General features: G+C 37.1%; 1 protein-coding gene across 3 annotated transcripts in view; it reads right to left on the bottom strand.

Moving 5' to 3' along the window:
* Nucleotides 1–14,533, bottom strand: part of PLS3 (plastin 3) — an 85,333-nt gene that overhangs the window by 13,541 nt on the left and 57,259 nt on the right. For all 3 annotated transcript variants that reach the window (XM_012749475.3, XM_012749483.2, XM_075999394.1), the window contains 5 exons: nt 13,220–13,383; nt 6,878–7,007; nt 6,236–6,368; nt 2,015–2,096; nt 1,050–1,215 (listed from right to left, as the gene is read on the bottom strand). In XM_012749475.3, coding sequence (XP_012604929.1) covers nt 1,050–1,215; nt 2,015–2,096; nt 6,236–6,368; nt 6,878–7,007; nt 13,220–13,383 — 675 coding nt within the window. The remainder of the gene's footprint in view (nt 1–1,049; nt 1,216–2,014; nt 2,097–6,235; nt 6,369–6,877; nt 7,008–13,219; nt 13,384–14,533) is intronic.

Here is a 14,533-nt window from a genome sequence, read left to right as displayed (position 1 = left end):
TAAATCTATGATAGAATATACAAGGTATTAAAAACAATAAGAGGCCGGGCATGGTGGCTCATGCCTGTAATCCTAGCACTCTGGGAGGCCGAGGTGGGTGGATTGCTCGAGGTCAGGAGTTCGAAACCAGCCTGACCAAGACCCCGTCTCTACCAAAAATAGAAAGAAATTAATTGACCAACTAAAAATATATATACAAAATATTAGCCGGGCATGCTGGTGCATGCCTGTAGTCCCACAGCTACTTGGGAGGCTGAGGCAGTAGGATTGCTTGAGCCCAGGAGATTGAGGTTGCTGTGAGCTAGGCTGATGCCACGGCACTCACTCTAGCCTGGGCAACAAAGTGAGACTCTGTCTCAAAATAAAAAATAGGCCGGGCGCTGTGGCTCACGCCTGTAATCCTAGCTCTTGGGAGGCCGAGGCGGGCGGATTGCTCGAGGTCAGGAGTTCAAAACCAGCCTGAGCAAGAGCGAGACCCTGTCTCTACTATAAATAGAAAGAAATCAATTGGCCAACTGATATATATATAAAAAATTAGCCGGGCATGGTGGCGCATGCCTGTAGTCCCAGCTACTCGGGAGGCTGAGGCAGAAGGATCACTCGAGCCCAGGAGTTTGAGGTTGCTGTGAGCTAGGCTGACGCCACGGCACTCACTCTGAGACTCTGTCTCAAAAAAAAAAATAAAATAAAATAAAAAAAATAATAAAAAAAAAAAAAAAACAATAAGAGATGGTGCATGATGGTGGGGCTGTGGGTAGTAATTGGGTGTAGGTTGTGTGGACAGAGCAGAAAAACAATAGTTATCAAATTTAGAGACCTTGGGAAAGTTCCTTAACTTCTCTGTGCTTTCATGTCGTTATTCTAAAACTAAGTTGTAAAGTGCCAGACAAACCTGAGAGTTATATAATTAGGTTGTTTTCCTGAATAACTCACCTTATGTTAATTCTAATTATCATCTCATTACTTCAATTAAGTGAAAGTATGACAGTTTGTATGACTAGAAAAAATAACTGTAAACAACTTTCAAAATAATGACTATGTTCCATTACCTTCATTCCTGCTTAATTCAATGTCAGCGAACAAACCGATCTTAATGATTTGCCAAAGTAGTCCCAAAACCAGATGAGGTTTTCCAGCCCGCAAATCCTCTGCACCAATGTTCACAACGTGACACCCAATGGCAGATGCAGAGTTCAGTGCCAAGTTCAAGTTTTCCTGCAAAACAGCCACATTACACACTTGCTTCTTGACCTTTCCATTTTTTTAGCAGTCTACTTCTCCTTTCAGTGAAAATAACACTCAATGAGGAAATTAACACCCTGTATTAATTTCATCCAAATATGATCCACAGAGAACAATTTTCAGACTTTAGTGTTTAAAAGCATAGCTAAAACAACTCTCAGCCTTATGACTATTGTCTTTTGCAGAATTCCATAGGAAGTTAACTTGACATTTTTATTTGGTCCTTTTTGAAGTATGCTGACACTAAAGGACAAGGCTGAGTGATCAGAGTAAACATATCTATGTGAGTAAAGTGTTGCATTTCTGAAAATGCCTAAATGAGAGTCCAAAGATATTGCATACACCTGAAAGAGTCCTAGAAGTTATCAATGTCCACATCTCAAGGGGTGCCCTTGCCTGAAGAAATTTTGCTATCTACTGCTAATCTAATACTCACTTGATAGAAAAGAGAAATGCTCCATTCCTTAAGTATGCCAGTCAATCAAGAGTTTAAATATTTTTGCTTATTTATATAATGTTCGAACACATTGTGGAATGAAAAGAACATAATGTTTTGGAGTTAGACTAGGATTTGAACCTCAGCTTCAACATTAACCTCAGGCAGTTAAGAGATCTTTCTGAGTCCCAGCTCTCTTTGTAAAATCTGGATAATAAACCTAAACGTAGAGTTGTTATGCGGATTAATTGAGAATATATACAAGGCAGAGCCTGTCTGTAGAACAGGTCCTCAAACAGCAATTTCATGATAGATAGATGGGAGAACAATACATACCTGAATGATGAAGGGCGTAAGTTTCTTCTTGTTGATTGCTCTTTCATCAATTGTATCAGGAACTGAAAGGTTGATCATTTTACTGAAACAAAAATGAAAAAAAAAATGAGTTGATTTATTTTTAAAGAGTTTAAAGAGTTGATTTATTTTTAAAGAGTTTATTTTTAAAGAGTTTGTAAGTATTCACAAATATATATATATATATGTATATATATATATATATATATATATATATATATATATATATATATGAGTGAGTGCCGTGGCGTCAGCCTAGCTCACAGCAACCTCAAACTCCTGGGCTCAAACTATCCTGCTGCCTCAGCCTTCCGAGTAGCTGGGACTACAGGCATGCACCACCATGCCCAGCTAATTTTTTCTATATATATTAGTTGGCCAATTAATTTCTTTCTATTTATAGTAGAGACAGGGTCTTGCTCTTCCTCAGGCTAGTTTCGAACTCCTGACCTCGAGCAATCCGCCCGCCTCGGCCTCCCAGAGTGCTAGGATTACAGGCGTGAGCCACCACACCTGGCCAGTGTTCACAATTTTTTTGTTTGTTTGTTTGAGACAGAGTCTCACTTTGTTGCCCAGGCTAGAGTGCCGTGACATCCAGCCTAGCTCACAGCAACCTCAAACTCCTGGGCTCAAGTGATCCTCCTGCCTCAGCCTCCCGAGTAGCTGGGACTACAGGCATGTGTCACCATGCCCGGCTAGTTTTTTCTATATATATTAGTTGGCCAATTAATTTCTTTTTATTTATAGTAGAGACGGGGGTCTCGCTCTTGCTCAGGCTGGTTTCGAACCCCTGGGCTCAAGCAATCCGCCCGCTTCGGCCTCCCAGAGTGCTAGGATTACAGGTGTGAGCCACCGCGCCCGGCCGGTCACAAATATTTGAAGGCTTATTATAACATGTCTTTCATGTAATCTAAAAAAAGTCAATGCAAATGGATGACTTTTATTGTGATCACAAATAACTACACATATGAAAAATGCAAATTTATAAAAAGGCCAAAATGTTTATATTAGTTGGGTATTTCTGAGTAGGGAATTGGGACATGTTTTCCTATTTTTATTTTTTTTATTTAAAAAAAAGTTCTTTGTAGAGATGGAGTCTCACTGTGTTGCCCAGGCCAGTCTTGAACTCCTGGCTTCAAGTGATCTTCCCACCTCAGATTCTCAAAGTGCTGGTATTACAGGTGGGAGCCACCTTGCCCAGCTTATTTTAATTTAAAGTTTTTTTCACATTATCTTATAAGAACAAATAACTTGGATACTGAAAAAGAATTTTATTGAATAAATGCTAAGAACTGATAAAATCCCATATTGAAAATGAGTCTCTGTCTGGGCGCGGTGGCTCACGCCTATAATCCTAGCACTCTGGGAGGCTGAGGCGGGCGGATTGCTCAAGGTCAGGAGTTCGAAACCAGCCTGAGCAAGAGTGAGACCCTGTCTCTATTATAAATAGAAAGAAATTAATTGGCCAACTAATATATATAGAAAAAAATCAGCCGGGCATGGTGGCGCATGCCTATAGTCCCAGCTACTCGGGAGGCTGAGGCAGTAGGATCGCTTGAGCCCAGGAGTTTGAGGTTGCTGTGAGCTAGGCTGACGCCATGGCACTCACTCTAGCCTGGGCAACTCACTCTAGCCTGGGCAACAAAGCGAGACTTTGTCTCAAAAAAAAAAAAAAAAGAAAAGAAAAGAAAATGAGTCTCCCAGATTATACAATTCACAATTAAAAGTTACCATTTATCTACAAAGCAGTAAAGTTAGTTCATCATGAGATTATTTCATTCACCAAATGTTTACTGAGTGCCTCAACAATGAGCCAGACACTATATTTGGGGGTGGTACTATAGTGGTGAGAGAAAGATTATTATAGTTAGGTTATAATCTGTGACTTACCAGGAAAAATCTCATTTTGTAAAAGTTGGATTTAGACTCTAACATTTTAGATGTTTACAATAGTGCCCTAATAAATTTGATTCCACATACAGAAAACCTTCCTTCTTTCCATGCAAAATTTAAATATTACGTTTCTGGTGGCAGCGTCTGGGGAAGGGGCAGCAGGTACCATATCCAGTCTCAAAAATGGCAAGAAGAAGCCACTGTAACAGTCCAAAAAGCGGCCAAGGAGACAGGAAGATAAGATTTTCAAGGAGAAGCGAAAAGAGGAGCATAAGAAATTTGAAATGCTAAAAGGGAAGGCCCTAGTAAAGGGCCCCCAGGCCATGGGTGGAATTAAATATTCTGTTTCTTGTGCCTGAGTTGATGGTGACAACCTTAATTCCATTCCTATTCAAACATCTGGATTCCCCGCCATAACATCTTTTGTCACCCATAGCTAAAATTGAGCCCATCTTGGAGCCTGTTGTACATTTAAGAACAAATTTTATAAAAAAAAAAAAAAATCATATGGTGGCTCATCTCTTTAGTTGTTTTCACTCAGCCATTCCTACCTTACCTATGAATTTAAAGTAAAATTAGGCCGGATGTGGTGGCTCATGCCTATAAACCTAGCACTTTGGGAGGCTAAAGCTGGAAGATCACTTGAAGCCAGGAGTTCAAGACCAGCCTGGGCAACACAGTGAGACCCCATCTCTAAAATAAATTTAAAAATTAGGTAGGTGTGGTTGTGCACACATGTCGTCCCAGCTACTTGGGAAGCTGAGGCATGAGGATCACTTGAGAGCCCAGGAGTTAGAGGCTGCAGTGAGGTATGATGACCCCATTGCACTGTAGCTCAGGCAGCAGAATGAGACTCTGCCCCTCCACCAATAAAAAAACAGTAATAATAAAATAAAGCGAAACCAGCCCAGAATCCTGCCAGAGTCTGCTCTTTGTTCTACTCTAAATTCTGTATCACTGAAATTAAACCAACTCATTTGGAAAAAATATTAAATATTAAGCAAGTAGTTCCATATGATTACTTCTCTCTACTAAAACACAAGGGAAATTATTTCTTTAGTGCCTATAAATGGATTGAAATCTTTATTTTTATTTTATTTATTTTTTATTTTTTGTTTTTTATTTCAGCATATTACAGGGGTATAAATGTTTAGGTTACATATATTGCCTTTGACCTACCCGAGTCAGAGCTTCAATGAAAAAAGATTCTTACATTTTCAAAATCAGCTTTTTAAACAACCAAAATGATCTTATTGCAGAAAGAGGAATTTTATGTATAATACACTATCATATGAAATATATCTATTGCACTATTCTAAGCACTCTATATTTGGTAACTTAATGCTCACAACAGGCCTGTGAGGTAAGGACACTAAGGTGGAGATCATAATAAATGGAAACTAAATGCAAAGGGGTTGAATATCTTTTTTCTTTATTTTTGTTTTTGAGACAGAGCCTCATTCTGTCGCCCTTCATAGAGTGCAGTGGCGCCGTCATAGTTCACTGCAGCCTTCAACTGCTAAGCTCAAGCAATCCTCCTGCCTCAGCCTCCCAAGTAGCTGGGTCTATAGGCACACGTTATAACGCCCGGCTAATTTTTCTAATTGTTTTTGTAGAGACGAGGTCTCACTCTTGCTCAGGCTGGTCTTGAACTCCTGAGCTCAAGTGATCCTCCTGACTCGACCTCCCAAGAGTACTAGGATTACAGGTGTTGAGCCACTGTGCCCAGCTGGGGTTGAGTATCTTGATCATGGTTGCACAGCTACTGAATGGCTGTACAAGAGACTGAACATGAAGCCAGGCAGACTGATCATGGAGCATGTTCTTAACCACTGTACTACAATGCCTCTATGAATAGGAACATTGACCAACAGTGTTGATAATCTTGTATCATTTCTGCCAAGATATTGTTGCCTATGGGGCAGCAGCAGTGACAAAAAGAGTTTTCAGAAATAGGTCATTGGAGAGGGAGAACTGAAGAGCAGCCTCTTTTTTTCTTTTGGAAGCTATGGTCCTTTAGAATAAATAGATACTGACATACTTAAATTCAACAAAGTTGTAATGCTCTGCTTGGTCAGCGATGAGAAGAAAATGGAAGCTGACAGCTTCTCTATAAAGAGGTCTCCAATCTGTGACTGAGTTTTAAGTTCACAGACAGATCTAGAGATGAAATGAAAAAGGCAGAACCTAGATAATTTTCCATTCCAATTATTTCCTGAGATGAAGCTGTCAAGCATACAGAAACAAATCTATCAATTACATAGAAGACAATTTTTGGAAATCTGTATAAAAAATGAGTTAACATCTTACCAAAGCACAATTCCATCACCAACAGCTTTGAACAGGTCATCAGTGTTTGGGTTCATTGGTATAACATGTCTGCAATCAGGATCATTTTCCAAAGCTTTGTTTATCCAGTTAACAAAAGCATATTTTTCTTCCTCTAAAATTATGGTAAATAACAAGACATTAGTTCATACTCTAAATTAACTATTTGACTGCAAAGCCTAAAATACTTGTGCAGTCATGCTGAAAGTTAGTATGTCATAAACACGTGGCTATTCTCTTTAGAAACCCAGACACTTGGGTGCAACATGGTGGCTATTAGGAATTACAAAACTAACAAAAAAGAATGGAACAGGTTAACTAGTCCTTAGAGAAGTTAATTTTCCTTAAGAATTCCTTAAAAATTACACTTACGTTACTGTAGAACTCCACTATAATAAGGTCTATCATTACTCAGATTGTGTCATGTCTCTTGCAAGCTAACAAAGCCATACTATAAACACCTATAATGCCTTTGTGACAAATATTAGTCCCAACCCCAAATACTTGTCACAAAGGACTTTATTCTTAATCAGGAGGAAATGTTTTTCCAGAGCCCCTCCTTGCCATTAGGGCACCCACCCTACTTAATTCATTGTATTAACCTAATGCATGTGAAACTACTACCTGAGTAAGAATGCTGTGTTCCTTCGCTGGACAACTCTGATGTTCCTCCCAGAGCACAAATACCTTCTTTCCTGTTGATTGCTTTGCGGAAGGTCTTGGCAATATCGCTGCTTTTTACCTCTTGAAAAATCTATTAATTAAAATAACTTTGTTGATTTACGATTAATTTCAAATCAGGCACAACAATAAGCATATTTATCTTCTTTCATATCTTGATCATTACTTTTTTCCCATAGGTGACGAGTGTTAAAATATATGGAGAATTGGAAAATTTTTGAAATGCTAAACAAGTACAATTGCTGCTGAAAATGAAGCGCCAGAAAGTCAATTGCACACACTTGTGAAACACATTAAGTGCTACATGCATTGAATCCACTTTAAGCCAAAAACTAGTGTGATTCAAAGGCACAGGTAAATCTGTTAATTTTCTATGAACAAGGGAGGCTTTGTTTTTTTTCCTGGAGAGAAAAGGCTGAAAGATCCCCCTTCTTTAGCCACAATTCTCAGTGCAAAGAAAGATAAAACTTTATGACTCAACCAAAAAACTATTTTGTGGTCTAATGTGGTAGCTCAGTAAAGACTTTGGTTCAATGAAAAGTTACAGAATAATAAGGTGAAAAAATGTGTTAAGTTGGCAGTAATAGATGACTATTGAGAATAAACACCAAAAAGATTTTTCAGTGATTGTTTTTTGGGGCATTTATGAAATCCGGCTTCTCTTCACAGTAAGGAACATGGCTGAATAAGTTAACTTGTACATTCTAATTGTACGAGAGCAAATTTCACATCCTCGTACTGGATCACCACTTTATTGAAATTGGTGGGCATTCTAAAGGTCTGTCTATATATTTCTAAAACACCGCAATTTACCTATTCCTGAATTTGTTCCTGATCTACCAATGTGCCTGGCTGAATTAGCCACTTGCCAGTAAAGCAGGAGCAAGATGTAGCAACTTTATAAAACTTTTCTTTAAATGATATTTGGAGCTCCACTTAAGCAGACTTATCAAAAGAAACTTAAGACTTAACGGAAAAGTTGCTGAACAGATGCAAAATAACTCAACGGTCTCTAGCGTTATTGACAAATACATAGTCACGCACACATCTGAGGAGGATGCAGCATGTACATCTGAGGTTCATAGAACAGGGTTGCAAAATATAGCAGTTCAGGCTGTGGCTGTCAGAGCAGAGATCCTGCCCGTGTGACACTAACCGAGCCTTGTGTCTTGTACAAGACTGTCAAGCTGAAAGGAGTGCCTTTTTAATTTAGTCTTTCCAGGAGGGCACCTTTTTGTAATGAATCCATCTAGAGGATGTGATTTCTTTGTGACTGGTAGAAAAGCTGCTGTATGTGTTGTCAGCAGCCCTATCACAAAGTCATTTTTTCCCCCACTACCTTTCTTAAATCCTGACTTTCCTTGGACTTATAAATACAATTTTATTTAGGAAAAGAGTAGGCAGTAAGTTTTACAAAAGTCCAAGCTTCCTCAGTTTCTATAGCTATGATTTTGTGCTATACTCATAATTTCAAAGGTAGAATTTTAGAATGGATGTGTGTCGGTGTCTGTGTCTGTATATGTATATAGATGGACAAACACACGCATACACAGACTACTGTAAATACTGCACACAGCCAATGAAATCACCATTCCTCCTCTAGGCCATTATATTGACTCTTACTAAGTATCAATAGTGTGGAGGTGACTCACACAATCCAGGTAATTTTCAAATTAATGAAGTTATTTTTACTTACAATCCGATATTTTTAGTCCAACTTTTCATTTCATTTATCCAAGCTAAGACTACACAACAAAATGGTTACCTGGGAATGTGGCAAAGCCTTAACTGTGAGGCATTTTAATCCCGTATCTCCCCTCGGATAACAATGAAAAGACATCATTCACTAGTCTAGCTCATTCTGAACGCTATTTCATTTAGTAAAACATTGTCTAGTAAGTTAAAATCTGATAGGTGTGCATTTCCTCATGCCCAACATACCACAAATCACTGCAATGACTAAAAATGTTGCTGCCTCGGAATCTGAAAAGTTATTTTTATGTATGCTCTTCCTTCAAGGATCATTTATTTATAATAATAAGGTTGTTTCAATCATCACATCATCTGAAAAATAAATCCAAATTTGTGTACATCATGGAAAGAGGAATAATTAAAATAAAAATGTCTCTGCTGTAATCCTGATGTACTCACGTAGCTCTCCTAAAACTCCTTATGCTTCGGAATGGCATGCCAAGTTGTAATGAAGTTTGTTGATGTTCAATTGTCTTACAAAAGTTACATGACCTTTATTTCCTAAATAGTTTTAAACAAATTATTCTAGCTAGGCTGAAATTTTCAGTTTCATAATATCTTCCTCTGTTCCTTAGATTTAACATTTTTTTATAACGATAAGAGAAAACTGAAGATTTGGATATCCATTCAATTGATTCACTACACAAGAATCTGCATTTTACTTTCTACTTTAGCAAAGAAATTGCTGGAGTGGATGATAAAGCTATTTGAGTATAAGCTTTGGCTTAACAAGAATCTGTGAAATCAGAGACAGCACAAGGCCGACTACTGTGCTGGAGTCTTCTCAATGAATCTTTTCAAAGCTGCCCTGTTGTGATACTAATGAGCTCACTGTTTTGTGCTGTTTTCTCTACACGAGGAAGGACTTGCTTTATCCTCTGTGAACAAACTCCTGGTGTACTATTCTCAGGAAGCTATATCCACTCTCATTCTATACATCTTTTTCAGTCCCCTTTATGGAATATATATGTTTCTTACCCCTTTTATAAGTTTCATCACCTTTCTCTCAAAGACCCTCAGCAACCAGCTAACTCCTTTTGACCCCAGAGTTAGCTCAGAACAGGACTAGTGGCCAAACCAAAGCAATCCAGAGGCATATGACTTAAGAAGGAAAAATTTCAGAAAGAATTGCAAAAAAATATTGACTGGCTTCCAGTGTTTGGGGTTTGTTTTCCAAAGTAGAAGGTTTGAATTTTTCTTTTCTTTTTTTTTTTTAGAATCTGTTGTAGGCCTAAGCTTAGAAATAATTGGAAAATAACACTGCTTTTTTAAAAAAATAGAACTAAATTACCCCAACAACTAATATCTATGTAGCATTTACTATATGCCTGGCACTGTTCTAAGCATTTTACTTATATTATTTAATCCTACAAGGTCAGTACGATTAGTAAAAGTCCTAAAAAAGGTCAACAAATTATTACCATTACATTAGAGCAAATTTCTCATTGTGAAAATAAGAATTTAATGTAGCCATCTCTTCTGAAAGAACTTACTGCCATACTAGTCTTTAACAATAGGAGGGAGAGTGGGAGTGGGGTGAGGGGTAAGAGATACAAACTTACCTATTCGGTACAATGTACACTATTCTGGTGACTGGCACACTAAAAGCCCTGACTTCAGCATTATACAATTCATCCATGGAACAAGAACATTATAACCCCTAATACTTTGAAATACAAATTACTTTTTAAAAAAGGAAATAAATCCTATTATCTTATAAGTATAAAAACCCGGTCATTTAGTTTTATAGTGCTTAGCAGAAACAAAAGCAAGACGTTAAATTTAATTTTTCCATTTGAAGTTTACATGTATTTATTACATATAATAATTTGGGGACTCTTTTCTGCCCTATGTATCTCCAAAATTAACATAATCTAATTTTGTTTGCAGCTTGGTTGCAGTTAACACCCTTAAGCAGCAATTCAAATAAAAAGCAAAAATGTAACATGCAGGAATGTGTTTATTTCTATTTCCTTACGCTAATACTGGACAGGAATAACACGCTTCCTATTTCTTGGATAACTAAGCTCTACCTATATTTTGTTTGACAGTGTGTAAGATGTTTCACTGATGACAAAGCAGAGCGGAGCGGACAGACATTGGTTTGAACTCCTTTCTTTCAGTACAGTCATGGTAGTACCATTCTGAAACTTCAGACAGGTTATTTTACTGTTCCTCACATTCCAAATTTCTTGACTAGCGCAGAGGTACCTTGAAAAAGCCACTAGTCCTCTGTGTAATGTTGGGCAAGTCATTTCCATTTTCAGAAACCCAAGTTAGTTTTCTTTTAATTTGAAAAGTGAAGGAGTGTAAACATATTGATTCCTTCCAATTCTAAAATGTATACTTTAATCTAAAATGTCTCATTAATGATTTATTTTTTTAAAAAGTCCCTGGTGTTACCAAAATTATTATGCATGTTCTTCACTTTTTGAGAATATATTAAGATAATCACACCGCCGCACTTAAAAGCCACAAACAGCTGTGTGGGAACTACAACGTTTCAAAATCTACAAAATTAAACAGTTTTCCAAGGTCATTTTTTACAAGACATTTCCATAATTTTGTCCTTAATAATAGTGGCACACAGCAGATCCTAATGATTTCGGTCTGTTCTTTCTAGGAGATTAAATTCTAGTAAAAAATTCTGAGCAATAAGTTGTATGGAAAACAACCAATCACTTGCTGGTTTCTTGGGTCATTTAGAAAAAAAATAAGAAAGAATAAAACAACCAATTATAGTTAACGGCTACACTGAGCTGCTTTAAATACACAATTAAACATGCAGTTACAAGAGGAGCAAGTTATAAATCAAAGGACATGCAAGTGCTCAAATAAAATCAACTGCAACTTACTATTGAACCTAGAATTCAAAACAAAGGGCTTTGGCCAGAACTGGAGACAAAAAACGGTGGGAGGAAATCAGTATTTCAAAAGAAAAGGGCAATAACTATACCATTATAATTATGACACAAGTCTACATTTTTAAAACAATCAACACCCTCACAAAATGCTGTCAGCTGAATAGACATTATTACTTGGTTAATTTGCTTCTTGAATTCCTATAGTGTTCTAAAGGAGTTAATTTTAATCAGAGAGAACATATCAGAATTTCACTTTCTATAGTGAGCCACAGTTACTGACGTTATCACTTCAGCTGTCTTGAGGCAAAAATAAACCACAGAAGAGGAAGATAGGAGTGGTAGGAAGTTTGTGATAAATATTAGGCACTAATTACTAGTTTGCAATATAATGAAAGGAATGCCTAATAAGATCTAGTCAAACACAGCCTTAAATTAATAATAAATACATCAATAAAATCTTAAGTGCATTCTTTTTTTTTTTTTTTTTGAGACAGAGTCTCGCTTTGTTGCCCAGGCTAGAGTGAGTGCCGTGGCGTCAGCCTAGCTCACAGCAACCTCAAACTCCTGGGCTCAAGTGATCCTTCTGCCTCAGCCTCCCGAGTAGCTGGGACTACAGGCATGTGCCACCATGCCCGGCTAATTTTTTATATATATATCAGTTGGCCAATTAATTTCTTTCTATTTATAGTAGAGACGGGGTCTCGCTCTTGCTCAGGCTGGTTTTGAACTCCTGCCCTTGAGCAATCCTCCCGCCTCGGCCTCCCAGAGAGCTAGGATTACAGGCGTGAGCCACCGTGCCCGGCTTAAGTGCATTCTTAATTGAGGGAAGAAGCAACAGCTATTCTTTAATATATATTTCAAATACTGTCAATAAATACAGACTGAAAAAATAAAAAAATAAATACAGACTGAAAGTGGCATAAGTCTAGAAAATCTAGACCTCACTTGCTAGCAGCCAAAAAGCATTAGGCTTCAATAAAGAGCCACATGCCACACGTATGCTCTCCAGGTACTGAGTAGGAACACCAAGTACTAGGTGCTTGGAGGGTAGAAGAATGAAAAAATCAGCCCCTAACCCTTTAGCAGTATTTGATGATACTACAGAAGAAAACAGAAATTTTAAATGCCTCTTCTAATGGATTAAAAAGGCATGCTTCTAACTTTTAATTATCAAAATTATCATCCTGGAGAAAGCGGTACAGTTAAATATCACTACCACAAGAGTAGAAAACAACTTTTTAATCAGAAAGTTCAGCTCAGGAAGCTTCCAAGACTGTGAGTCAGGGTGTATCATTAAAATTTTGGAGCACACCGCTCACCACGGGAGAGAGAAAGAACACTTCAAAGATGTCACATAGCACCTTGAAAAACGCCCTTTAATGATGCCCCAAAATGAGACTGTTCACCTTATGCAGTGAGCATCATGCATCAAATTTTATCTTTGTTTCTGTCAGTGTGTTTTTTCTCAAGACTTTCATTAAGATATTCTAGTGGCTAAACGAAATAACAAAAATTCAGTGGGCAAGAGGACAAATGTTATTAGTTATAATAGTACTAATACGATATATTTAGGAACTTAATATAACAGTACCTCTTATTATACTATACGATCTCACTATACAAAAGAACATACTTTACTTCCAATAGTGATGAATTTTCACATACTTACATAAACAAATTCATCAAAACTTATCTTCCCATCCTTATTCCTGTCACCATCCAGCATGAGTTTCTGAATAATTTCTCTCACTTTATATCCTGGTAATGGCATATTAGCTTCCTTGAAAAGCTCATGAAGTTCATAGTCACAAATGAATCCATTGCTGTTGAGATCTTTGTAAAAAGGGAGAAGCAAAAAAGGGGAAAAAATTAAGAGAAATATTAGTTAACTTATTAAGAGTATTTTCCTTCATTTGAGGCTCAGTTCATAAGCTCACCTAAATACAATTTTTTCTTTTCTTTTTCTTTATTTTATTTTATTTTTTATTTCAAGAAAGTATGAGAGTACAAACATTTTGGTTGCATTCTGTATCTTTGCCTCTCCCTAGCAAGGATTAGAGGTTTGCCCTTCCCCTCCACAATGCTCACCACATCCCTCAGATGTGGGTCTACCTGCCCCCCAACCCCCGAATCCCTGGTGAACACCACCACTCTTTGAACACCATAGTGTTAATCAGTCAGTACCAATTTGATGGCGAGTACAAGTGGAGCCCATTTTTCTGATCTCGTGTCACCTCACTTTGGATAATGGGCTTAAGCTTAGTCCAGGATAATATAAGCAGTGCTAGCTCACTGTCATTTCTTAGAATTGAGTAATATTCCATTGTAAACAATTTTTTTTCTTATTGTGTGGCACCCTAAGGTTGTTTGAAGGGAAAATGCACATTTTAACTGAAAGAACAAGGTTTTAATCATGTATCCTGTATTTTAAACCATGTAAAAGTAGCTTTTTAAAAAAGAGCATCCTAATTTCGAGAAAAAGTTAATAAAATTATGATTAAGGTGTGGAGCTAAGAGAACTTCTAAAAAAGAATTAATTAGTTGTTTAGGAGTTTTATTAATATGTTCCTCATTCTTCCATTGGTCTAAAAGAAGTTTTATGAATTAAATACTGATTATATTTCAAAGCACACCTGAAATTAAGCAACTATTTTCAGTGCCAAGTTTTTTAAGAGTTAATGTAAACAAACACTGATTCAAGACCAATATAGAGTTCATAAAAATAAATGCAGTACTGAGTAAAGCAGATGTTTAACATGACTCTATAAATAACCTTTTTATTTTTGTGGTACTGTAGTTTTAAGAGTACGCATCAAAGTGCTGATTAAACGAATGATGCTTATATTGAAGCTGTTAAATATGGGGAAAAAAATTGTCCATGAGCAAAAGTGAATTTATTGAGGAAAAAAGGGCTAATGTCCTGAGGATTATAACTACTGGAGTATATTGTTTTGTGTGAATCAAGTTCACCAACAATTTCAAA

Source organism: Microcebus murinus, chromosome X (assembly GCF_040939455.1).
Source record: "Microcebus murinus isolate Inina chromosome X, M.murinus_Inina_mat1.0, whole genome shotgun sequence".
NCBI classification, from domain to species: Eukaryota; Metazoa; Chordata; class Mammalia; order Primates; family Cheirogaleidae; genus Microcebus; species Microcebus murinus.
Note: the sequence above shows the minus strand (reverse complement) of the source record. Positions and strands in the feature narration are given on the sequence as shown.